This window comes from Lonchura striata, chromosome 1 (genome assembly GCF_050655825.1).
Source record: "Lonchura striata isolate lonStrDom1 chromosome 1, ASM5065582v1, whole genome shotgun sequence".
Taxonomy (NCBI): domain Eukaryota; kingdom Metazoa; phylum Chordata; class Aves; order Passeriformes; family Estrildidae; genus Lonchura; species Lonchura striata.
The window spans coordinates 45,488,564-45,512,856 of record NC_140703.1 but is presented as its reverse complement, the minus strand read 5'-3'; the positions used below and the strand labels follow the sequence as shown (position 1 = coordinate 45,512,856).

Here is a 24,293-nt window from a genome sequence, read left to right as displayed (position 1 = left end):
TTCTCATGAGTGCAGTAATAGTTTATTATCTGTATTCATATGGAAACAAATGAGCTGGTTTATGTTATCAAGAGGATGCCCAGTTGGCGAAGCAAGCAACACTTCTTGCCACAGAGGAAGGGAGTAGCAGTCCAACAGGAGAATTTTCCCATAGCCTGTTTGGAAAGCCATTTTTAAAATTAGATTTTCCTAATTATACTGATTAATGGGCTGATGTGAACAAGGTTAGCTAAAGGTTTTACAATACTTTTAGAGTTAGGGCAGAAAGAACCTTTTTCTTTTGTTGATATCTCTCCCTGTGATAGGATTTATGGAAGATTGACCTGGCCAATGGTGCATACTATATTTCGGAGTGCAGGCATAGTCTCCTTGTAGAGCATTGTATTCCTCTTAGAACTTTTGTTCAATTTTGGTCTATACAGACCAATTTTCCTAAAGAAAAGTTCACATTGAAGATTAGTTCTGAGTGGGTGCTTTTGTGCTCTGATTCAGCAATCCAGTGAAAAGTTCAGAAGTCTGACATCTCTGAGATATGAAGGGAAAAATTGTAGGCATGGAGGGAGTTAAGAATCATCATGGGAAACATGCACTCAGTATAGAGGGCTTTGTAACAATTCTGCAATAGCAAGTCTCTGTTAGCTCAAATGGGAGAGATGAGCAATTTCTTACCTCAAATTAGAGGGGTGGGCCATAAGAACCATATGAAGTTTAATAAGGGAAAGTGCCAGATTCTGCAAGTGGAACCAGGCAACCCTGCTTGTATGTACAGACTGGGGAATGAGATGCTGCAGAGAAGCACTGTGGAAAGGGACCTGGGCAAGCTGAACATGACCAGCAGTGCCCTGGCAGCCAGGAGGGCCAGCCCTGTCCTGGGGGGGCATCAGGCACAGCATGGCCAGCCGGGCAAGGGAGGGGATTGTCCTGCTCTGCTCTGCTCTGGGGCAGCCTCACCTCCAGTGCTGGGGGCAGTTATATATAAAAAAAGACCATATAAAAAAGACATTAAAGTATTAGAGAGTGTCCAAAGGAGGGTGAAGGATCTGGAGGGGAAGCCATATGAGAAGTGGCTGAGGTCACTTTGTTCCACCTGGAGAAGACTGAGGGGAGACATCATTGCAGTCTGCAACTTCCTCATGAGGGGAAGCAGAGATGCAGGCTCTGATCTTTTCAGTCTTGTGACTGAAATCAAGAAAAAGGCACAAAGCTGAGCTGGGAGAGATTTAGGTTGGATATCAGGAAAAGATGCTACACCCAGAGGGTGGTTGGAGGACTGGAAAAGGTTCCCCAGGGAAGTGGTCACAGCACCGAGCCTGAGAGAGTTCAGGAAGCATTTGAACACTCTCAGGGTCATGGTGTGATGCTTGGGGATGATCCTGTGCAGGGCCAGGAGTTGGACTTGATATTCATGATGGGTCCCTTCCAACTCAGCATATTCAGTGATTCTATGGTTTTCTGAATATAGAAACATTGATGAAGATGTTACTGTTTCTTGCCAAGAAAATTTGAAATATAATTTCTGTATCATTTAATCTATGAGAGGAAAGAGCTACAGCTTTTAAAAGCTTCCTCAAGATTCCCACTAAGTATGATCCAAATTTTCATTCACACAAGGGAAGGGAAGGGAGGGGAAGAGGAGGGAAGGGGAGGGGAAGGGAAGAGAACCTCCTGAATTTTTTTCTTAAATTAATGAACTGAAAAGAAAAAAAAAATAAGTTAATTCTCAGACACTATCTCTTTTTGTGTGAAAGCAAGAACATTCCCACCAAGGAAGGGACAGAACAAGAATTTTAAAAGCTCTGAAAGATTTCAGGTTAGGAGGAGAAGGTGTCAAAGTTAACTGCAAATCACTGCTTAAGAAATTCTTCCTCCCCTTGAACATGAACGAAGAAGACAAGCTGAGGGCAGACCTAATTCCAGGCAATTTATAGGAATGCCTGAGTACCCTGACCCTCACAATTTGAGCTCTGAATTGTAAATTATAAATCCAACTACTTGAGTGGAACCCAGAATTTTGAACCTGTGAAAAACTGACTATAAAAATATCCTTTGCAATAGTGCCCTGAGGGGAAATTCACAGAAGTGATTCAGAAAATACAGCTAAGATAAGTGCTTTGGGATATTTTCAGACTAGTTGTTATATGAATATTCCTGAACTGTGGAGGTTGTGTAACTTCAGTTTAAGCTCTCTGAATATGGGACAATCTGGGGACATTTTTTATACAGTTAAAACTGCAACATAATTTCCTGAAGGTGAAGGATAAGATTGTGCTCTCAGGGTAGATTGTTCTTTCAGGTTTTCACAACTGGCAGCCTGTCTTGTTCACAAAGGAGTGCTCTGAGAACAGTCCACGAGGTGAGGCAACCAACCTGAACTGGGTGCCAGCACCCAGGAAATGTTCTAGAGCAGAAGGTTTTACACTGGATCTTCTCCTGAACCAGAGAGGAAGTGCAAAGAATGGATTGCATGGGACAGAGTGGCTTGGTTGGCACCCAGTGTTGGCCCACCACAGTGTGGCTCAGCGCGCATCCCTGAGGATGTGCACTATTCACCTGCTTGGCACAAGAATATTTTGGTGTTCTTTGTACCCATAAAAAGGAATTCAGTGAACTTAAAAATGGCCGTGGCCATCAACTGCTATTGATTTCTTTTTAAAATCACAGAAGGCATAAAAGTAAGAGGGAAAATTTTGCAGAAAAATATCCTCACTGATATGCACTGAGAATTTGCAGATAACTTGCTTCTTTAGTATATACAAAAAGATGTAAGAAATCAGAAGGAATTTCTGAATTACGATCTCATTCTCAGACTGGGAAGCCAAGTGTCAGGACCAACATATTATTTAAAGAATTTGAAGAACCTGTTCTTTAGGAGAAAGTTAATGAGGTAATTTTCATCATGATGAAAATCTTTTTAATAGTACTAATCCATGAGCCAGAATTTTTTTTTTCTCTTAGAAGTAGTAAAGTAAGTAGGATAGAATGTAATCATAAGTAACTTCCATTAACATTTGGTAACAAAGGTTTCCTACCATGCTTGCTTAAGAGCTGAAATGTTATCCCAATGAAGGTCAGCTGGACAATTTCTGAGGGGTAGAGTCTGATTCAAGCATCTAATACAGGCATGTGGAGTCTATCATAAGCCACACCAGTGGAGGAATCTTCAAAAGACAAATTGTCTATCAGTCCTGGAGCATTTAATTGTAACCAAGCTGCAATTCACAAAACAAGTGAAAATAAGATGGGTAATTAATATCTTGCACTTTTTATTTCTATGAGGAAATACTATAAAACAATCAACTAATCTTAGTGCCAGCCCTGACCTTAATCAAAGAATATAGGTATATTTTATCATTTTGGATTGTGTAACGGTCATTAAAATTACATAATGTTAGACTCTGATGAGGAAACCATCGATTTTTAGGAAGGCCAGATGTTCCATAGTGAATAGCCAGTGTGGGGAAGAGAGGCTATAGTGAAAGCTTACAGATTAGCTCAGAAAGTTTTAAGACTTCAGCTGTTACATACAGAAATCTAATTTGGGAAGCTGTGAAGAGTTATTTCAGTACATTAAGCCTGTATTAAGCACCAAATATTTGCTGCAAACATTGCAGAGATTATAAGAGAAATTCTCTGTAAAGGCCTCTACAAGCATTCCTGCAGTTTAGAAAAGATTGCAGTATTTTGATCATAAAATTGACCTTCTGAACCTTCAAACCACATGCAAAATAAAGTTCTCCACAGAAGTTCAAAGGCAAAAACTTTATTGGCTTTATAACCAAGTGATTATTTAAAAGCTGGAAAGAAAATGTCTTTATATGTCAATGAGCTTACACAGAACGTCTCATGCAAAATTCATGAAAAATACTCTGTGGAGAAAGTGCCATTGCATATAGTGATAACCCTGCAAAATTCTCCTGGCAAGAGGATTCATTCATTCATTTGCTTTCCAGAAAGCAACTTTGCAGGCATTAAATAATCTACCTATTACAAAATTCCGTGGAAACTTATAACGTTCTTCCCAATTATGTTTTTGAACTTCAAACTGATTGAGAGAAAGAATAAATATTGTTGGAGGGAAAAAAGGAAGAGTGCTTTTGTATATCCAGCTGTGCTCAGAATTTACCATTGTCTCAAAACTGCTTTTTTCAATGCTGCAAGGGATTGAATACCACCAATTTAATTTACTTTGGAAACAAAAAGAAAATGTCTAGAGTTACTTCCTTTATTTTACAAGTCCAGCTAGTTCTGGGGAAGATACTTGATAAAGATGCCCTAAATTTTCAGGTCTAACCAGACAGGGATTTCTCCACCATGACTAAGATGGCAAATGGCAGCAGACAGCATAGTGGGGTCTGTGGTGTTGTTCCAGCTGAGCAGGCATGCCAGGAGATGGCTTTGTGGGTCCAGGGGACCTGGATCTCTTTCTGACCCAACCAAATAGATTAAACCCATGGGTACTGCTGATGAATAGTGTCAGATTTGATTCTGCTGTTGAAGTTGGATTTGCTGTATTTGAACCCAATTTATGAAAATCAGTACTACTGAGTACTGAAAGTAGTACTGAGTAGTACTGAATACTGAGTACTACAGTAGTACTGAAAGAAGGGCACAAGCTGACCTCCCTGCTTTTATCTGGGAGAGCTCCCAAGCACTGCCACCTTCACGCCTGCCTTTCACCAGGAAACCTGGTAGCAGCCATCACTCTGAAATGTTGATTTCTGCCAGACTGACCAAAGTGTTTTAATTAAGCCAAATGATACATTCTGGACAACTTTCATTATGAATTTGGTTCTCTTTCTGGTATTCTGAATGCTGACACTGATTTTCAGATAATGTCTTTTTGAGCCATCCCTTCAGCTGATCTCAGTCAACAGAGCTCCTTGAAGTTAATGATGATAAGTTCATATAGATCAGCTGAGGATCCTAACTTAGAATTTCTCTATATGCTACTTAGTAGTGTAAACTCATTTTTTACTTTGTTGCACATAGGACCCACCTTTTCAAAGAGGCATTTCTGGAATATGTTTTACAGCGTTTTATATCACTATTTGTTTTGTTTTTCTCCAGGCTTTTGAAAAAGGAAGAAAATTTTATTTTTATCCCTCGTTCCCGTGAAGAGCTTCCAGAAAACTTTCCAAAGGAAATTCCTGGGATCTGTTACTTCCTGGAGGTCAGAAGTGGTCAGAAGCCACCAAAACCTTCCATCACATCTGCCAGAGTGAGAAAGGTCTCTTACAACATCGGCACCATGTTCCTCCGGGAGACCAGCCTATGAGGCCTGCTGCAGATCAAAGACTTGTCAAAAAAGCACAAGCCCAGAACTGGGTCATGGCAGGGGAGTTGGAGGTTCTTTGTGTTTCACTGCCTTCTTCTGAACAGGCAGTAAAAAGCTCCATGTAATGTCAGGCAATAATCATTTTAAAAGGTGGGTAACTGCTGTCAGTAAACAAAGTGGAGATAAGGAAAAAATATTAAACAATGTACTTCCACTTCCAGAGGAATTTCTTTCATAAACTTCAGTCTGGCCCCTCTATGGCAAACAAAACAACAAAACAAAACCCCAGCTCTCAGATTAGAGGTTGGTCTTGTTTTGTGCAGAAAGGATGATGGTTCTCTGTAGATTTGCACCAGCTAAGCAGAATTGAGAGTCAGTTCTGATTATGCATTCCTATATTTAATGTGTTCTTCAGTAAGGTAATGATGTTTTTTAACTTTATGAACAAGCATTTCATACATATACTGTAGAGCTATTGTAACCTTCGTGGCAGGAGGAATTATGACTCAATACAAATATTGTAGGAATTTTACCTATTTTTATACATATTTCACTTTCTGGATAATTACATTCCACATACTGTAAGCTGAGTGAGCTTAGATATCTTTTCAGAAGAAGTTACTGTATATTTCATACATTCTACCTATCAAACCTTATTGTTATACAAGTGGGAAGAAGGCATTTCTTGAGTTTTTTGGCAACAACAAAAAAAAATCAGTATTTACAGAATAAACCCCACTTTGATAAATCACTTTATCTGGTTTTTATGCTAAAGCTTTAGATGAGCACTGTCTTCTTATATAAAATAATATTCAGTATTTGTCCTACAGTGTTGTATTGTCCAGTCCTTCCAGGACAACGTAAACAAAGTGCAGAAGATCAATGTGTAGACAGACAGAAAATTTCTCTTCCATGGGACTTGTTTTCCCTCTAAATTATCAGCCACACTGATTTTCAGTAGGAGCCCTGAACTTCTCTAAAAATTTGATATTGCGAAAACTTATTCTGAGGAATTCCAACAGACACTGGAAGCTCTCTGGATGCTGGTTTTCCAAATTACTAATAAGACTTGTGCTTCTAGTCCAGATTGCTTGTTGAAAATCCATTCTGTTAATAATGATTGCTCATTTGGAAACTTCCTCTATTGTTGGATTGGCTGAAGGTCCTCTTCTTTCTCTAATTAAGATCAAAAAAACACCAAAAAGGGAAAGGCAGTACTTTTCCAGGTTTAGTGCAAATGGCAGTTCAAGATTTTTGTTAGTCCAAGACAATTTAAAAAAAAAACCCAACAAACCAAACAAAAAAGGCCAATTCTTTGCTTTGAAAATTAATACACTATTATTGTCTTCAATTAATCCAGTTCAAGCAAGATGTGTATCTGGAACATTTTCAGGCATTGTTTATTTCTCAGGTTTTCTTTTTCACAAGTAGTGGTGGTCAGTTTTCCTGTGTGGGTGTGCTGCCTTTGGATCATACTGGGGTGGTGATGTTGTTGTGAGCTTGCAGATTGTTAGTTAAAATCTGTGCTGTGATTCCAAAGTGGCTTAGCTGTACGTGGGCCTTTAATCACTTTAATCAAAGATAAGACTCAGCAGCAGCTAGTAGGCATAAGATACTCTGCATTTCTCTAATTCAGAACAGAAATTAGTTTGCTTCTGGATTTAGTAGTCATAACATGAGGCACCTCTTGAAAATAAGTAAATAATTTTCACCACATTTCAAGATTATCCAGCTGGATCTTTCTGTGAAGGGAATAACAGTTCTCTATTTCTCCCCTTTGACCTGTGGCCCCTGTGAGTTAGCATGGCTCTGCTAGACTGTGCTGAATATGTTTCAAGATTCCTTTCCTGGATGAGAAAGGACTGTTTGAACCTTTACCAACTTCAGCATGCGGACAATGTCTAAACTTATTATGCAGGGGTGAATTCTTCCTTGTCTGAGGAGGGTAGATGCATGGGAATTAGCATTAGAAACCAATTTTAATGCAAATTCCCTCACTTTCTAGTGGGATACTGATGTTAAAGACCTCTTCCATTGGTATTAGAACATTCTTGGGATTGGAGGAGTTATTTTTTTATCTACCTTGATAAACAGCATATGGAATTCTGTGGCCTATCTGAAAAATTACTTTAAAAAAGAGTTCAAGCTTGAGATTGTGAAATTTCCATCCAAATTACAGCTCTGAGAATTTCCTGCGCAGGATGTCAAGTTTTAGCCTATAGCCACTAGTTTGCACATAGACAGGATGTAGCATGCATTTTTTTTTACCCTGGGAACATCAGTAAGATGTGTAAGAATCATAAATGGATCAAAGTTCATGTTTCACCACTGAAAGAGGAATACCACTTCCCAGCTAATAAATCCATCGTTCGGATGTCATTACTTAGTTCCCTAGAGTGAATTTTTTTCAAATAGCCATTAGTAGACTTAGATTTCAGTCTGACTTCTCTGGCACATCTTCATTGTTCAGTAGTTGCTGATGTCAGTCTCAACCTATCTGGCCAAGCTTTTTCTCTTCTCACCACCCACAGTCCTATGTGAAGAGTACAAATTTAGAGGTTTAGATCTAAAGCTTGTAGTTCAACAACTTGTCTCTTAGAGTTGCTAATAAGAAATGTCTAGGTTAATTCTGCACCTGGAATAGAAACATTGGAAATGTTTCCATTGGAAACATTGGAAACAATGGAAACATTTTCATAGCGAATGATGGATAAATGCTAATTTTACTAGCAAATTGGAGAAGCAGTCAAAACCAGTTTGTATCACCATCCTCATGCTCTCAGAGACTTTTTGTTGCATAAGGATATTTAAAATCAGAGAGATCTGTGTGAGAACTTAAAATTGGTATCACCACAAATACATTGGCAGTGTTTGTAAATAAATCATCTAGCTCCCAAAATTAGGATACACTGACAGTATAAAAATATACAGTCTTTACTTTTCATAAGCTTATGTAAAGGTAACATACCTAGAACTGCAGTGCAGATGCTAGGTATGTTGTGTTATGATGGGGGATGATAATGAAAAAAGCGTGGGCTCTCTTGGGACATTTTTCTATGTCAATGTGAGGAAAAAACAAATTCTCAGCACTTTCTAAATTAGTAGCTGCATCTGGTGCCTTTCATGTTAGGTCACAAGCTTATTTTGTTGGGCACCTTTACAAAGTTAAATGAAACTTATTCTCAGGACTGTTGTTGTCATGTCAATTAGCTGGCAGTCAGACTCAACATTTCTCCAAAAACACTTACTTTTAGTGATAGGGAAAAGGTTCTCGTTTTCCTGGCATTGTCGTCTTATATAGAAAGGTTCTCAGAATTGTGTACCTTGAGATGATGAGGTGGAGAGGTTAGAGGTGCTGAAATAGTTACAGAAATCATACACACTAGTTGGAATTTTCTTTCAACATTTTACTTCCTATAAAAGAGATGATGTCTGGTGCTTCTGGGTAAGAATTTACGTTCTTGTGTTTCTTCACGTAGCTTCAAGAAGCCACATCTGCTGTCTTGAGTTTCTGTGCAGAACAAATCTACCCTCTCTGAAGAGAGAGGGAGGAGATCTATTTTGTATTGCATGTGCAAGGCAAAGGGAAGGTGATATGAGGACTCCCCTAGCTGGGTTCATCAGTCTCTTTGTGTCCAGTTGCTTGTACAAAAATCAGGAGGCCAGAGTAAAGAGAGTCCACAGTCATTTCTCCAGAATACTTTTTACAGATCTTGTGTCGGATTTTTCCATCTGCTTGAAGCTCCCCATCACACAGGCTTTTCTGTGATGCAGTTCATAGAGATCATGAACTCAGAGCAAAAAGGAAATAGTGATGAAATTGTAGGGTAGTGGATAAATTTTCTTCTGCATCCCTCTGGTAAAATTTGCCATTCAAAGACAAAAGTCTCTGCATGGGAGAATTGCTACTAAGCCAGGACTCTCAAAGTGTGGTTTTCTTGCAGGATCCCAAAGGATATTTCATTTTTACATCCAGAGAGCCAATAGTCATTAACTGCGATTGTGGTTTTGGCCTCTCTGCTCATTCCCACATTCACTTTCAGATCTGAGTCTGTTTTGAAGCCTGGAAACATGCCTCTGCAAACAGAAGACCAAAGCTCTTAAAACTTTAGAAATCTTGTATGGGAATTACCTGTTTTGAAGGAATCCTTGTGATTGAGTCATTAGCAGTCCATGGCAGCTCATGTGTGTGCATGGGCTGTTTCACAGTGCTATCTCCTCCTGTGCTCACAGTGTTCTCTACCAAGCCCAACATCAGGATTTGGCATGTTTAACATCTATCTTCCATTTTTTCCTGGATAAAGCAAGCAGTGCAAACCACAATATGCTGCATGCATTTAAAGGTATCAGCACTGCACTAAAATGTAAGCTCTGATAACCAATTTCACATTTTATATTTCTTGGTCTGAATAGATCCTTCTCTCAGGCAATTAAAAAATGAATGGAAACAAAATTAGCACCCAAAACCGCTGTATTGAATTGTAAATGAGTCTAAGACCTGCACTGGTTGTTGGGGCAAGATCAATTGCTGGATAGCTTTCTGATTCTTGTGCTGCCACAAGCTGTCACATGTACATGCTTCATGCAGACTGTCCTGTCAAGGACTCTGTAATCCAGCAGCAGCATTATAAATTTAGGACATCTGAGTTTTCCTCTTCTAGTCTCAGGCCATTACCTTACCTCTGTTGAATGCTCAGAGCTCACTGAGGAGAGCTAATTCCCTGTCCTAATGCAGTCTCAGAGCTTCTGGCTTCCTTTCTGAAGTCTGGTGATCTTTTGCAAATTGTGCATGTGTAGTATTGGAAATAGCAGCGTGCTTAAATTAGCAACAAAACAAGAAGCTTGTCAAACTCAGAGACAGTTGGTCCCTTTCCCTTGAGTTAATACATTATTCATAATGCCATACAGGATTGAGGGTGCCAGTGACAGGAGAAGCTATGAATGAATTGAAGATGCTGAGTGTGCAGTAGACTCAACAAGTAGGAGTTTATCAGCTTCTGCTACTGTTAATAATTCCATCATCTTTCATGCTATGTCCTGCTCTTGTCAGGGTTCTGCTCTCCAAAAGATTGCCACTTACCTTCCCTTAGCACACTGTATGTGATATAGTGAATAATTCCTATTGTTGTTCTAATTAGCATGTATTGTTGACACAGCTGCTTATATCTAAAGAATAACTGGGGTTAAAGGGCTGATCTTATTCTTCTTGTATGAAAGACAAAACTGCTCCGGTGACACAGCAGGCACTCACATCCTCAGAGAGTGAAAGGATCAAAGTGCAAGTTATAACTGGTGGGTTTGGGTGAAGTCATTGCATTAAGAGCCCATGGCATGCATTTAGCTTTCACAAGCACCAAACTTATCTGTGCAGATAGGAGTTACTCCTTAACGATGCTATTCATTTGCAATGCATGAGCATGCTTACAACAAAAATCTGTGAAGTGTTTAACCCCATATACATGACTGATCTTTTGTGGCTTGGCTGTTAATCATGCTTGAAAGCAAGAGAGAGAGTGAAACTGAGGAACGCAGCAATTCAGTCACATGCAATAGATTATTCACCTCTGCAGGTGCTGACTTGCTCCTGTGGCTTAGAAAGGTTGACCTCCAGTTATTTGTGGTCCAGGTTAGTGTCACTGTGTCACTGTAGCAACAAAATAGCCTCTGAAAACAGCATGTGGCATCTCAGTCTGCTTCCCTCTGGGCTGAGGTTCACATTAGAGAGCCCAATACAACATGTGATGCAAAGTGGCAACTTTGCTGGCAGCATTAACAAAAGGATCAGTGGAGGCAGATGTTAAACCAGCTGTTTGCTCCAGGGATTTTAGTTTCCAAAGGCAGAGTGAGTCTGAGCATGTTTTAATTGGATGAAAAGAAACGAGAGGATTTCAGAGAAAAAAGTGTCTTCCTTGGCTAGCAAGGAGGCAGTGGAATTAACATGAGCCTGAGGGACAAGCTGATTACCATGGCTGCAGCAGCACCTTCAGCTGTCTGGCCGTCTTTGGGATTCCAACAAAGTTTCTTTTGAAAACTGGAGGACAGGTAAGCACTTCAGGCACTTGTCCCTTCTGCTTCAGAAAGAGTATGAGGCTGCCTAAACCCTTGAGTGTTCTTAACTTTCTCAGTGACCACAGATGGCAAACTTAGACTAAAACTCTGTTTTTTAAGATGGCCAAAAGAAGGGAGACTGATCCCGCTGTATTACATTCTTTTCAGCCCAAGTGCTGTGTCTTAGATCTTCTGCTGTGCTGCTTTTCAGCATCTTGCACTGGCCAAAATAAATTGAATCATACTAAGTGTCAGAGTGATAGATAATCATATTCCAAGATAAGTAAAGTGTTAGCCTGTTAGTCTGTAGCCATGGAGACTGTTGCGGGCATGGGCTACTGCAGTCCTGCAGATCCCTCCCAGTGTCTGAGCCCTTTGCATGTGACATCAGCACTGCCACAACTCTGGGATGCCATTAGGAGTGTGATTTAGAAAAGGTTCTCAGCTTTGAACTCCTAGCCCAGTTACACAACACCTGTGTGCCATGTTCACCTGAACTGTATGCCAGAATGCCTCCATAAACCTCATCCTGTAGTCAGGATGGTAATAACATATAGATTCTGAAGAACAGAGCGATAGCTGCCAGGTTATCATTAACACACATTTTTTGTGCTTTTGTGAGTTTGTAGGCCCAAAATTAACTTTCTATTAGCAGAAGGTCTCACACTGAGGTACTTGTTTTCTAGGTAAAACAAGTATTATTATTATTATTATTATTATTATTATTATTATTATTATTATTATTCCTTAGCAATACTCTCTAATGACTACTCTTGAAGCAATAAATAAAGCCATGCTAGTCTTTTCTGTGCAGGCTCCTGTATAGCACCTATCACCTTAACACACTGCTTTTCAGCAGGACATTAAATAGCAGAATAACACCCTGACATTTACTGTTTATCCTTCCATCCTCTTCCTCAAAGAAGAACATGTAATGGAATAATTTGATTTTTTTGACATGGTGTTTTTTTCTTTGTCTTCTACAAGTATATGTTGCTACTCAAATAAGGAAGAGCAAAATCAGAACTGTAGAGCAGAATTAGAAAAGAGTTTTGGATGTAAACAGTATTTTAAAAGACTGCCCACTAAGTAAGACTAGTCTCACATCCTAGAAACAACAGTAGGTGTAATAGATGCAAGATATACCCAGGAATTATAAATAGGAGTAATAAACCGGGCAGGTATTTACAATGGATGACTTCTGTTTTATACACAATAGTAAATATATGCTAAAACTGATTAATACCCACAGAGGGCAAATACTGTTTAATCTATTTTGGCATTTGTTTATTAGCAGTACATCCCTAAGGTATTATTTTTTCCTTCCCTAATGAAATTGGAAAATACTGTTAAATCAATATCAGAGTTTCTGAATTTATTGCCGAAGAACAACCTTAGGAATAAATAACCATCAAGGAGAGATTTTTTTAGATGTGAGCCATTGCATGAAAGAACAGATTGTGTGGAAAAGAAAAAGGAGGTACTGACAGGTATATTTATTTTAGAAGTTTCTATGGCACTTCTGGTTGATTGAAATAATTCTGAAACTGTACTCTGAAAGCATGGCTTCTCAATTCAGATTATTTGCATTTCCTAAAAAGAAGCAGGTAATTTTTAAATTCACATTAAGGTTCATACCTCTCAATCCCATTTTCTCTGCTTACAAACTCTTTCTAAAAGTTGAATCTTTGCTGAATGATCCTGAGTTTCTAGATACCTAAATACGTTTTGGAAATGTGAGTTAGAAATCCCTCCTCTAAGTGCCATGCGCTTGCCAGTGCTTAAGTGTGTGAATATTCCTCTCTAGAAACTTCTTGTAGGTCCTGCAAGTGTATAAATAAGAAGCATCTGAAGAAAGTGAAGTCTTTGTGTGGGAGAGAGCAGCTGTAGATAGATGTGGTGCTGATGTTATCTTTTATCTATTTGCAAGCTGGATGATGCAGAGATTATTCATACAAAGTGTAAGAGAGTATTGCATGTAGTGTCATGAACTCTGAGGGTGTAAGGTTGAATTTTAGAGTTTATAATCCTTAAAGTTTTAGTGGAATTGCATGAGAAATGCATGATTTTAGAGTTTTTTATTTTAAGTAAGAGTTGAATCTCTACTTACAGAAAAAAAATGTGGGGAAACAAGAAAATCTAGAATGTCAAAATGCAAGTAGTCTCCTGCTCATTTGTATTTTTTGGCTTTTCTGGAGGTAGGGATAAGAATTCCTCCATGAGTTTCAATACTGAATGACACATTGGATTTGAAACGGGGCAAGTGAGGTACTTGTCCAACTGGAAATTTGGAGGTGGTAGTAAGAATGTCTTTTTAAAAGTATATAGGGATAAATGTTAGTACTTTTTTTTTTTTTTTTTTTTTTTTTTTTTTTTATGGAGACTACTTTGCTCTGTAAGTGAATATTGTTTAGAAATACCTAAACAGTAGGAAAGCTTGGAATACTGTTCTATCATAATAAAGAGGTACAAAGTCTATGAGATAATCTGCAGTTGACACTCCTCCTTCAGAAACAGTCTTATATATGGAGTTTTCAAATGCACATTCAACCAAGAGTTGACTGTAGAAAATTTCCAAGGAAGTAGTATTTTACCCAGTAGTTTCTGCAGAAATGTCATGCAGATCATGTTGGGTAAGGCCAAAATTAAACTCAGTTGTTCAGAGCTAGTAAGAGATACAGAACATCCCAAAGCCAAGCTTTAAATATGCTCACTGTCAGGACAGCATTGTGCCTTTTACTGAAGTCTAAACAAAACCCATTCTAGACAGAACTCCCATCCTAATACACGACATTTATACTGCCTTGCTGGAAATTAGGACATCACTAAGTTGCAGACATTCATGTCTTTGATGCTAGAATATTCCTTATTATTCTTATGTCTCACTGTGTCCAAGTTGCACTGGGGTCCTCTAGAGCACCAAGGGTTTGGGGAGTTGCTATAAATATGAGTGAAATTCAGCTGATCTGCATTTAAGCATCTAAAATTGTGTCTGGACTGAGCTAGTCAGGTCACTCCCTTTACAGTCAGTGCATATATCCTGGCATTTCAAAGACTGAGCTGTCCTGGAGAAAGTCTTAGGGATGAGATAAACCATTGCCTTAGCTATTCTTTTCTTTTTCCTCCCCAGTGACTACTGTGTGGAGGTAGAGGACAGGTTCAGATTAGCTGCCATGCTGTAGGTGAGATAAATTCCACTGCTGTTAAGAATGAGATGATGTAAAGAATAGAACATCAAGTACATATGGAGACAAAGACACTGGGACAAGGGCCAGGCTTCAGCCAGAGATTCAAGGGGATGTGACAGTAAAATTATTAATATATAAGATTTTAGAAGTCTGGCTAGGGGGGCTTATTCTAGTTATAAGAACATTCCTTTCAACTCAAAGCTAACAATCGGTGATTGTTGTTAGCTCCCCAATTTTGCTCTAAGATAGCACTAGTGTATTATCTGATGTATTCACCAAGAGCCAACCCTCCAAACCATCACATTGTTTACTGCTCAGTTCCTTCTTGGAATAGCTTCTTAATAAATCCATGCATCCCAGAAATTTATATATTTTTTTAAAAATTGAAATGATACATTTTCATCACCATTTTTTTTTTATTTTCTTGAAACAATATATAGGTCAGTGTCTGCAATCACTTGGGAAAGAAAGGAGAGCAGAGAATGAGGTGCTGGCTGGACATTCTCTCACTCTGATCATAGTTACTAAAGCTTCTGCCTGACCCTCCTGAGTCATACTTGTGTTGTGATGCTCTTGGAGTACCCAGATTCTCCGACAGGAATTTGTTTCCGGCTCTGAACCAGAGAGGAGTGGGAAGAACCAGGGCTGCCACTCTGCTACACTGCTCCCATATGTGTCTCTTCTGTTTGCAGTTGCCACTCTGATCCTTAGACATCTGTGGTGATTTTCACCATACTCATGGTCCGTGGGAAAGTTCCTCTTGAGAAGAATCAATAGTATGCTGTCCTCCACACTGTGAACTGTTACTCTCCAGAGAAAAGGATTAGAAACAGTATTGTCCTCAAGAGCTGAGAAAACTTGCAGATTTTCCATGTACAGTAAACAGTTTCTATAATTACCAGGAAAACAAAACAGAGGCAGAGCTGTGCAGCAGGGCTGGCCCATCTCATAGGCACTGCTGTGATAATGAAATCCAAACCCTGTGGAATTGCAGCCACATTATTCTCACTTGCTTTAAAGGTCAGCTAAGAAGCTGATTTCTCAAATGGTCTCATAGCTCTGAGACAACGTAACACTAGTCATTTCTTCCAACAAATTGCAGTTGTCAGAGAAACTGGATTAGTAAGCTCATGGAGCTAAAAATAGACACTATGGGCTTGCCAGAGAGGGGTGAAATCAGTGACAGAGGTGAAGTCACATCAAAATATCATAACATCCGGATAAAAAGCAACGCAAGTTGGCCATAAAATTACGTTAAAAATAATTGTAATAAAAAGAAGAATGACAAGGTTTAGTATTAATTCTGTCTTACCTTCTAAATTCACCTTGCAGTTTCTGTTTTATCTGCTGCATCAGTTTGGCCACAGTCCCTTCAAAGTTAAGTACAACAAGTTAAACACTGATAGTCATGTTAAAGTCATTATTTGAATACTGGAAAAGAAGTTTTTGGCTTGACGTTTCTATCTTCTTTGCAGGAGGGAGCAAGAGATAATTTGTTGCTAAATTTATTCAACTGAAAAATAAAAGCTAAACTCCAAAAACCCAAATCTAATAACAGAGCTATAGTGAAAGAAAAGTTCCAAACCTCAGCGAATCTTTAGTAAAAAGTGGGTAATTATTTTTCATTGCCTCAAATATTTACATTTTAAAGAATTCTCTTCTGTGCCATGATTTTGCAAGTTCATATTCCTTCTTGCTTGGATTTAACAAACAAAACAAAATAAACCACTTCTTTATTCTTAGTTCTTTTTCAGTTACTTATTTTCTGCAGCAGGGCAATTCCACCATACTGTGCATGACCCTGAAGGAGCAGCAATCCAATGCAAAAGGGAACTCAGCCTGTTTGGTCAAGGTGAAAAATTCTTCCAGGTACAGGCTGGGTCTCAGCTGAAGACAGGGCTGGCAGTAGTTGCATGCAGTTTCTATTATGACTTAAGTTATTAATTTTATTATATATTCACAAGCTGACCTATGCATAGCTCAGGAATAACCTTCACCACTCTCTTGACAAACTCTTTCTCTAGTATGTGTTTTTTTTTGCACACCTGTTATAACATCTCTGCATTTCAAATCTGAGGCACTGACAAGTGTAGGGTGTAATTAATAACTTATGTCAGCGAAGCAAATCACTGTGAAAAATATTTGTAAAGTATTTATGCTCGTTGTCTTTTGGATATCTTATAAACTAGAGTTCTTTTTGCAAAGTTTTGTTCTTGCAAAAATCCTCATTGTAAAAGAGGTCAAGAGTAATCTTGATTTTGGGATTTAATTAGCATCAGTGCCATTTATCTGGTATTCAGTGTGTCCCATTATTACCAGGATGTTAGGGTTCAGTGCTGGAACAGAAATGTCAGGACAAGCAGCACCAGCAGTTATCTGCATTGCACGTCCTACGCATTATCTACACATTCCATGGCATACTTTGAATTTTATAGAACATGAAATGACTGCTTAAATTTGTAGAAATATAGTTAGAGATAAATAATACAAAATATATGGACATTGTCTGATAGCTATCTTGAGATATTTTGGATATATTCTCACCTACCCTTAGGATTACCCTAAACCAAATCATGCACCTTTAGCATCCATCCTTATTTCAGTGAGAAGCATGGCCATCTTCATCCCTTTACTTTTTAAACTTCAGTTTCTTTAAAGCCTAGAGATTAATGACACTAGTATTTTCCAGCAAAGTGTTATAAGAGAACTGTTTTATTTTTGTTTTTGTTTGTTTGTTTGTTTTGTTTTGTTTTTCCTGAATATGGTATACTCCACTGCTAGGACTGACGACTGACTGCATTCCTGCTTGATATAAGTTTGACCTTTTCTAGTGAGCTAAAATTCTGCTAAAATTCTTCTTTGCAGGATCCTATGGTGTTTTGAAGAGGCTATGTGTACTCTGCTTTTGCAAGTTATGGGTGCAACACATAAATATTAAGGTGTTCTCAGATCACTATTGGAGAGTCCAACAAATTTCACAGCCACAAATAATCCTCTCACTGTCTTTGCCACTTTGCTCTGCCTCTATAGCCAACCTTAGAGAAGGAACTGAATGCTACTAAAAATAATCTACTGGTTTATGTTTATATATTTCAGTAGGATTAGCTTGTAATAAGCAGAAATTTTTTCAGTACAAGCTTGTATTGGTGGCATGAAATTCACAGCCTGGGCCTACCAAGTTCAGTCTCTTCCCAAAGCCTTTCGGGAACAAATTGAACTTTGCATACAGTATCTCACCTAGAAGAAGAGATAACAATTTTCCAGTTTTCTGTGACTGTGATTCTGACTCTCCCTTCTAATCAGGAGTCATAAAATTCAAGCAAGTGTGAATGGAAAGTAATTTTAAAATGCTTAAATTGTTTGAACAATTTTTCCAGGAACCAGCTGAAATTGGTGATTTAACTGGTGATTCATTCAGACCCTTCTTCATTTCCTCTGAAAGGAATGCTAGAACACAAATAACTTTTCTGCCTTAGTGTTGTATCTTTCAACTTTTCCTTTTAATTTCAGTGTTGCCAAAGTAAAATCTGAGGGCTAATTCCTATCTAATGTGGTCACAAACATCTGTAGTAACAGAGCCAGACATATGTGAAGATAACTTGGATTATTGTAGAAAGACAGATTTCACCCAAGTTCAGGATGCTCCATACTGGGAGTGTGAATTTTAGGAAGGGTTATGAACCACCCACTGCTGGTGTGTCATTTTCTGAGAGCAGACCAAAGGGGCAGAACTACTCAGTAGAGTGCAGTTTTAATTTCAGTTTTATGAATGCTGAGAATTGCTGCTTGTCTTGTTTCAATTATCTCTGTTCTGGATGCCGGATAAAAAATATTTGGTCCTCTTAAAATGTGAAGACTGACCACCTCAAAGCCTGCAGTCCTGTGGAAATGGACAAATATCCATCCCTTGGGTGCAAATGCTTTTTGTGTAGTTCTGTAATACTGTTTTAGTGTTGTCTTATAGAGCTTATCTGAAGAGACTTGTACAAGCATTCTGCACTAATAAGATTACAACCTTGGACTATCAAGAGTAGTTGCTTAGTATTAAAATAATCTTGGATGCCATTAAAGAGTACTAGAGCTCTATCAGGGTTTAGAGCACTGAGGTGTTTGAGAACCTGATCCTGCTTGTATAAAATTTCTCAGAGACAAAGGATAATCTAATTAAAAACAGTATTTCCATTTTAGTAATACACAGAGGAGATAAGGCAGTGTCCCTAGAGATTTCTGTCAACTTAATGATTAAGAGATTAATTTTGGTACTGTTTAAATCTGAACATTATTTTAAAACATCAGCCTGTGATGTTTTAACTGGGAAGCGATGAGGTGGGTTAGAGTTTTACTGTCAGATGGCATGAACAGAAAAGCTCAGAAAGCATATAAGCCAGGATCTTCCCACACTGAAATCAAGGGATTAATTGCAAAATTGCATCTGATTACTTGTCCTGTAACTAGCTGTTTAGCAAATGAATCCACCTGCCAACAGAAGCAGAGTCCATACAAAGTACCACATGCTGCATTTCAGTTTTTTTATTGGGATTTGTTTGGTAGACTTAGTGGTCTGGAAGTTCCAGTAAGTACCTCTGGTTGAAAGTTGCTATTTCAGTTATGATTGCTTCCCCAAACCAACTGCATTTATTACTAACCAAAGACTTACCTACTTGAAAAGAAAAACAAAAAACAAACCAACAAACCAGTAAATTTGGTTCTGTCATTTGTGTCTTTGATTGTGAGCAGTTGAAGTGCATGATGTATGTACTAACCAGGCCTGTGCTGTGGCATTGAACAAGTTATTCAGGGCTGCAGTACCAGTATAACACATTCAGAATTCAGTATTAATCCCTCCATGGGAACAAGAGTCTATGTAAAAACTTGATGTGCCATATGTGTAGGCCATGGGAAAATTGTGTGTGCAGTGAACTATATACGGTCTTAAAAGCTTTAACATTTGTACTGCTCTTCCTATTACAGAATGTATGTCTTGATAGCTGTTGATCCTATGAGCTTCTGAAAAAAAAATGTAATCTAAAGTTTATTCTTCTTGTCTTAAAATTACTGTTTTGTGTCTAACTGTTTACACAGACCTGCATACAGCAAAGGGTCTTTCTCTGTATGTTGCTGGGAAATGGAAAAGCAGATGCTATTTGTAAATCTTGTAGGCTTATAGAGATCAGTGAATGCCTTTCCTGGATCTCCTTCTGGTAAGCCACTTCTATTTACTAGCAAATGCAAACAGTGCCAATAGCCTGGGCCTTCTTTAGAGGAAACAAAACAGCCTTGTTCAGTTCCACTTCTATTGATACTTCTTATTTTAATCTTTTTGCCTCCTTTTGAGTAGACTTTGGTGATAGAATTCTTCCAAAGTGCAACTGAGGACAGTTTGCCTTTTTTACCCTTCTCTTTCAAAGCCACAGAAGGCCTCAAACAAGAAGAAAAAACTTTACAAAACTCATGCAGGGATGTTGTTAACAGGTAGCAGAAGGATAAAACAGCCTTCTCAGAGTAGCCCAGACTATCTTTTAACATCGTGCCTGCACTGTGTTGTGACTTGACATCTCGCTTTCATGATGTGACCTGTTGTTAATGGTGTTTGTTGCAATGAGGTCCTTTTAGTTTGTCCTAAAAGATTTTACTTGTCACCATATTAGAAACATAATGTACACTCTATAAGAAAAGCAATATACAATATATTATACATCTTCTATTTCAATGCCTCTGGTTTTAGGCTAGTATTCATATCAATGTTTATAATCAAAATACAAGTTTTCTTGTTCTTCACAGGACCAAGCAAAGTTTTGCCTTGTCTAAATACTAATAGTGATGTTTCTATTCAACAAATACTCTTTTCTCATGCTTCTCGTTTTCTTGTGGCAGTCTCCATCCTTCTGATTCCCCATTAATGCATTTGAAAAGGAAAAGTAATGAGCTATTTCAGTGCATGACCTTTGCACAGTACCTGATTCATAAAGATAAATAGATCCAAAATTTCATTTATGAGTTACTAGTGATCAGCAAAACAACAAAAATCCTTTGAAGTTCAGCTGAGGAAATTCTGAAGTTTTTACATTGCTTATTCAGTTTTGCAGTTTCTTCAGTCATTATAATAGATATATTTGATGAGGCTTTTGCCATAGACACTGGCATCTTCATAGAAGTTATTCTAATTTCTGCTTCTAGTTATATGTGGAAGTGTACTGTAGTGAAGAAATTATCTAGATTAAAAAAAAAAGAAAAATCATACAAGTTTTCTTCAAGACAGTTCTTACTTTATTTGACCTCATCCTCTGGTAGGTAGCTCACTTTAATTAATTCTTCTCATGATAGTAGTCCATAAAAAATATTTCTCCAGAGAAACCTCACTCAAAAATATTTTAATCCTGATTATGACCAGGATGTCTTTCAGAGATAAGTCACTGAAGAGGTGATCAAAGACAGAATATTAGGACAAATCAAGAAAATTCTGTGTATATGGTTAAAAAAAAGTTATATGATGGGGAAGTTATTGAGTTGGGGTTTTTTCTGCATTAAAATTTGCTTATACACATTACAGCTGCTCATAAAATATTCATTTCTTCCTTCACTGTCTTTCTTTTGAAGCCAAAAGATCTCCAAAGCGAAAAAAAAAAACTACCTGGTGACTTTTTATGAATTACATAGAAAATGCAATCCAGACACCAAATCCATCAAGACTTTAGTAGTCCCAAAGGTATCAAATTCACTGGAAGTCATTGACAGAGCTTGTTCTTCTGAACATTGTAATAGCAATGTATGAAATGCACCAGTTCACTTGCATTGTTGGCTGCTCAAGATGTCACCCAGACTGTATTTATTATTCTCCCATTGCATGAAAAGGAGGAGGGAAAAAAAAAAAAGCTTAGGTCTATGTCTCTGCATTTCATGAGTTCTCATATGTGCAGACTGCATCTGGTGATATGCAGAGAAGATGGTTTATCTCTTTTGTGGTACCTTTTTTTTTCCCCCGTCTGGAATTTTTTGACATCTCTTCAACCATGTCAGTAGATTTTTTTTTGGGCTGCTCAGTGCCTGTAAATCCTGGGTAAAAGGCCACACTAAACATTTGCAGAACAATTCTGTATCTCAGGTGAGGAGTTTTGTAAGGATATTTTAGCTTTATTGCTAGGGGCAGACCAACTCTCCAAATTCAATGGGCTCACCTTATGCTGTAGAGCTGATGTGTAAAGGCACAACACATGTTAACACGCTGCTCAGCTAGTGCAGACAGATGGTCAATGCAGTTCAGCATGGCAAATCCTGAGAAAAATGGAATTTGTAGCAATTGGGATCTCAGATGTTGGCAGGAGTACATTATTTGTACCACCTACTCTCTCTTGTGTCATGAAAACTATCTAGAAATATAGGAAAATAAGATGGAAAGGAAAAAGGAAACATGAGGGCAACTGTGAGGCAGAGCTCATTTATCAAATTTCATATTCCATAGGTGGAACTAAAATCATTCAAATTCAGTGGTCAGTGCTGATCAGCCATCTGATAGGAGTTCTATCTCAGTTTCCATATGTACATTTTATACTGAGCAGCTATAATACTGCCACGGGGCAGGAGGTATTTGACTTTAATAACCACTGTTTAAAGATTGGTTGCTGAAGTGGTCAATACCCAAATTCCCTGCTGGGTCTTGGCAAGTAGGGCTCAGTTTCCAGCAAGGTTTTGTGGTAGGAACTTTGAATGTTCTTGTGAATCAGGACTGACCAGGGGTGGTCCTAAGCCTTCACAAACACACGTCCAGGACTGGTTTTGCACACATCCTACACACATGCCTACATATTTTATGAATCAGGTCTGTGATCAATGTTTTGAACAGTTTGTTTGCTGCAGTTTCATGGGGTTTTTCTCTCTTTGGTTTGCACTGTAAATAATACTGTACATCTGCTATTTTATGATACAAATGCCATGTGAGTTGCTTATTTTTAAAATGTTATATAGCTCTGTTATGATTTATTTGCAATGCCATATTACACTATTGATTTAATATACAATGTATCTGGCATGAGTGAAAATGCTTATATTTTGCAATGTCAAATATTTTATTTTTGTTTTTTAAAATGAGTACATTTCATCCTATGCAGTTCCATAAATGTTTTTTAAGTGGCTCATTATGTCTGAAAATATTGCTTCCTCTCCAGTAGTGCAAGCATAAGAACTAGTATTCCTGATCAAAATCATCAGATATATCATCTAGCAATTTCAGATTATAAATGTATGTACAAATATGTAAGCATTTATAGTTAATCAGAACATCTACTATATCTTCCTTGCTTTTCATGTAATGATACATTTTAATAATTTTGTATTCTTTTTATTTGTAATTATTTGTGACTCATACACAGTGTAAATAACATGTTCCATTATGCAAGTTTTCTAGGTATTCAAGCCTACAAAAAAGTTTGTATATGAAAAGAAATTGATAGTAGATTGGAATGGCATAAAATAAAGTGGTGATGACTATGTTCTATTTATACTGTTCATTTCCAAGATGTCTGTTAAAGAAAAAACGTTTTATTTGCCCTTTAATGTCCAACCAGTTATTTGAAGTATATTTACATCAATAAATCATGCAAGTCTATTAAAAGTAATGAAGAATCATTGAAATTTTCTTCTTTTTTTCTGTTTATAGTTTACCTATGGAGAGCAGAATTTAAATATACTAAACTCCAATTCAGTGGGAACAGTACAAGAAGTCAGTGAAGGTATTTGTGGGAAAAAACCTCACTTTTTAACCCAAATCCAAATATATTTTCAAAAAATAAACCAGTAAAAAATGTTATAACAAAATGCTTGAATACATTTTATGTATATTCCTTGATATGTAATCTTTGGTTTTCATGGACATGGCCATGCTAAAACCTTATTAAAGCCTTTTTTTCTTGACTGAACTTCTGGTATTTTGAGACAGAGCTTCTCAAGAAATTTAACAGAATGTTGGGGAAAAAAAAATGTCTGGTGTGGGTGATACTACAACAGCTGATTTCAGTGATTGTTCAGTTCTTGGTTCTGTAGAACAACAGAGCAGATCAGATTTCCTTCCTGGAGAACAGAGTGAGAGAAAGGTGACATTGCAGGGGAATCCCAACACCAGCTCCTTGCTACCAGTGCAGGAACAAAGGAAGCTGGCGTGTTCTAGTGTTGTGAGTTTGACAAATGCTGTTTGTGTTGCCCACTTTTGCATTCCTTCATAATTTTTTCTATATCCTCAAGTGAGAAAATGACTCATTCTGCTCTGCTGTTTTTTACAGAAGACCATTAACTAGAATTGGCTGCAATATTTTTCTGCAAAATGTGCTGCTGGGAGAAAATGGAATTTCAATCAATTCTATGTGTTGTCGAGGTGTTGATTCTGGCATTTTTGTTCTAAATGTGCTTCGCTCTTACATGGCTAAAGCTAAAGCTAAGGAAAGTCTAACCTATCGTGAAATTTCAGGGATTTTTGTTGGCTTTAAATCTGGTGAATATTTTCTAGGAAGGAGACTGATAATTTGTCTATTCCTGTCTTGAAAATTAGTCCAGAAAATTATTCTGAAATTTTTAGATGGGAATTTAAATAACTCCAGTATGTTGAAGTCAGTTCTTGTCCATATTATATTTGAGAATTCTGTATGTTAACTAGGATATCATGCTAAAGACAATTATCAGAGACTTATTTGCTGTGAGAGTTATTATTTTATGAATATAACACTACATTTTGAGATTTCACTTTCTCCAATAAAGTTCCTTTATGTGACTGTATGAATGCAAGGAATATAAGA

At 37.8% G+C, this 24,293-nt stretch overlaps 1 protein-coding gene across 2 annotated transcripts in view; it reads left to right on the top strand.

Annotated features, from left to right (window-relative positions):
- Positions 1-23,133, top strand: part of GUCY1A2 (guanylate cyclase 1 soluble subunit alpha 2) — a 150,286-nt gene extending 127,153 nt beyond the window's left edge. For both annotated transcript variants that reach the window (XM_021529359.3, XM_085593422.1), the window contains one exon: positions 5,068-23,133. In XM_021529359.3, the coding sequence (XP_021385034.1) occupies positions 5,068-5,275 (208 nt within the window). In that variant the 3' untranslated portion in view covers positions 5,276-23,133. The remainder of the gene's footprint in view (positions 1-5,067) is intronic.
- Positions 23,134-24,293: the final 1,160 nt, after the last annotated feature.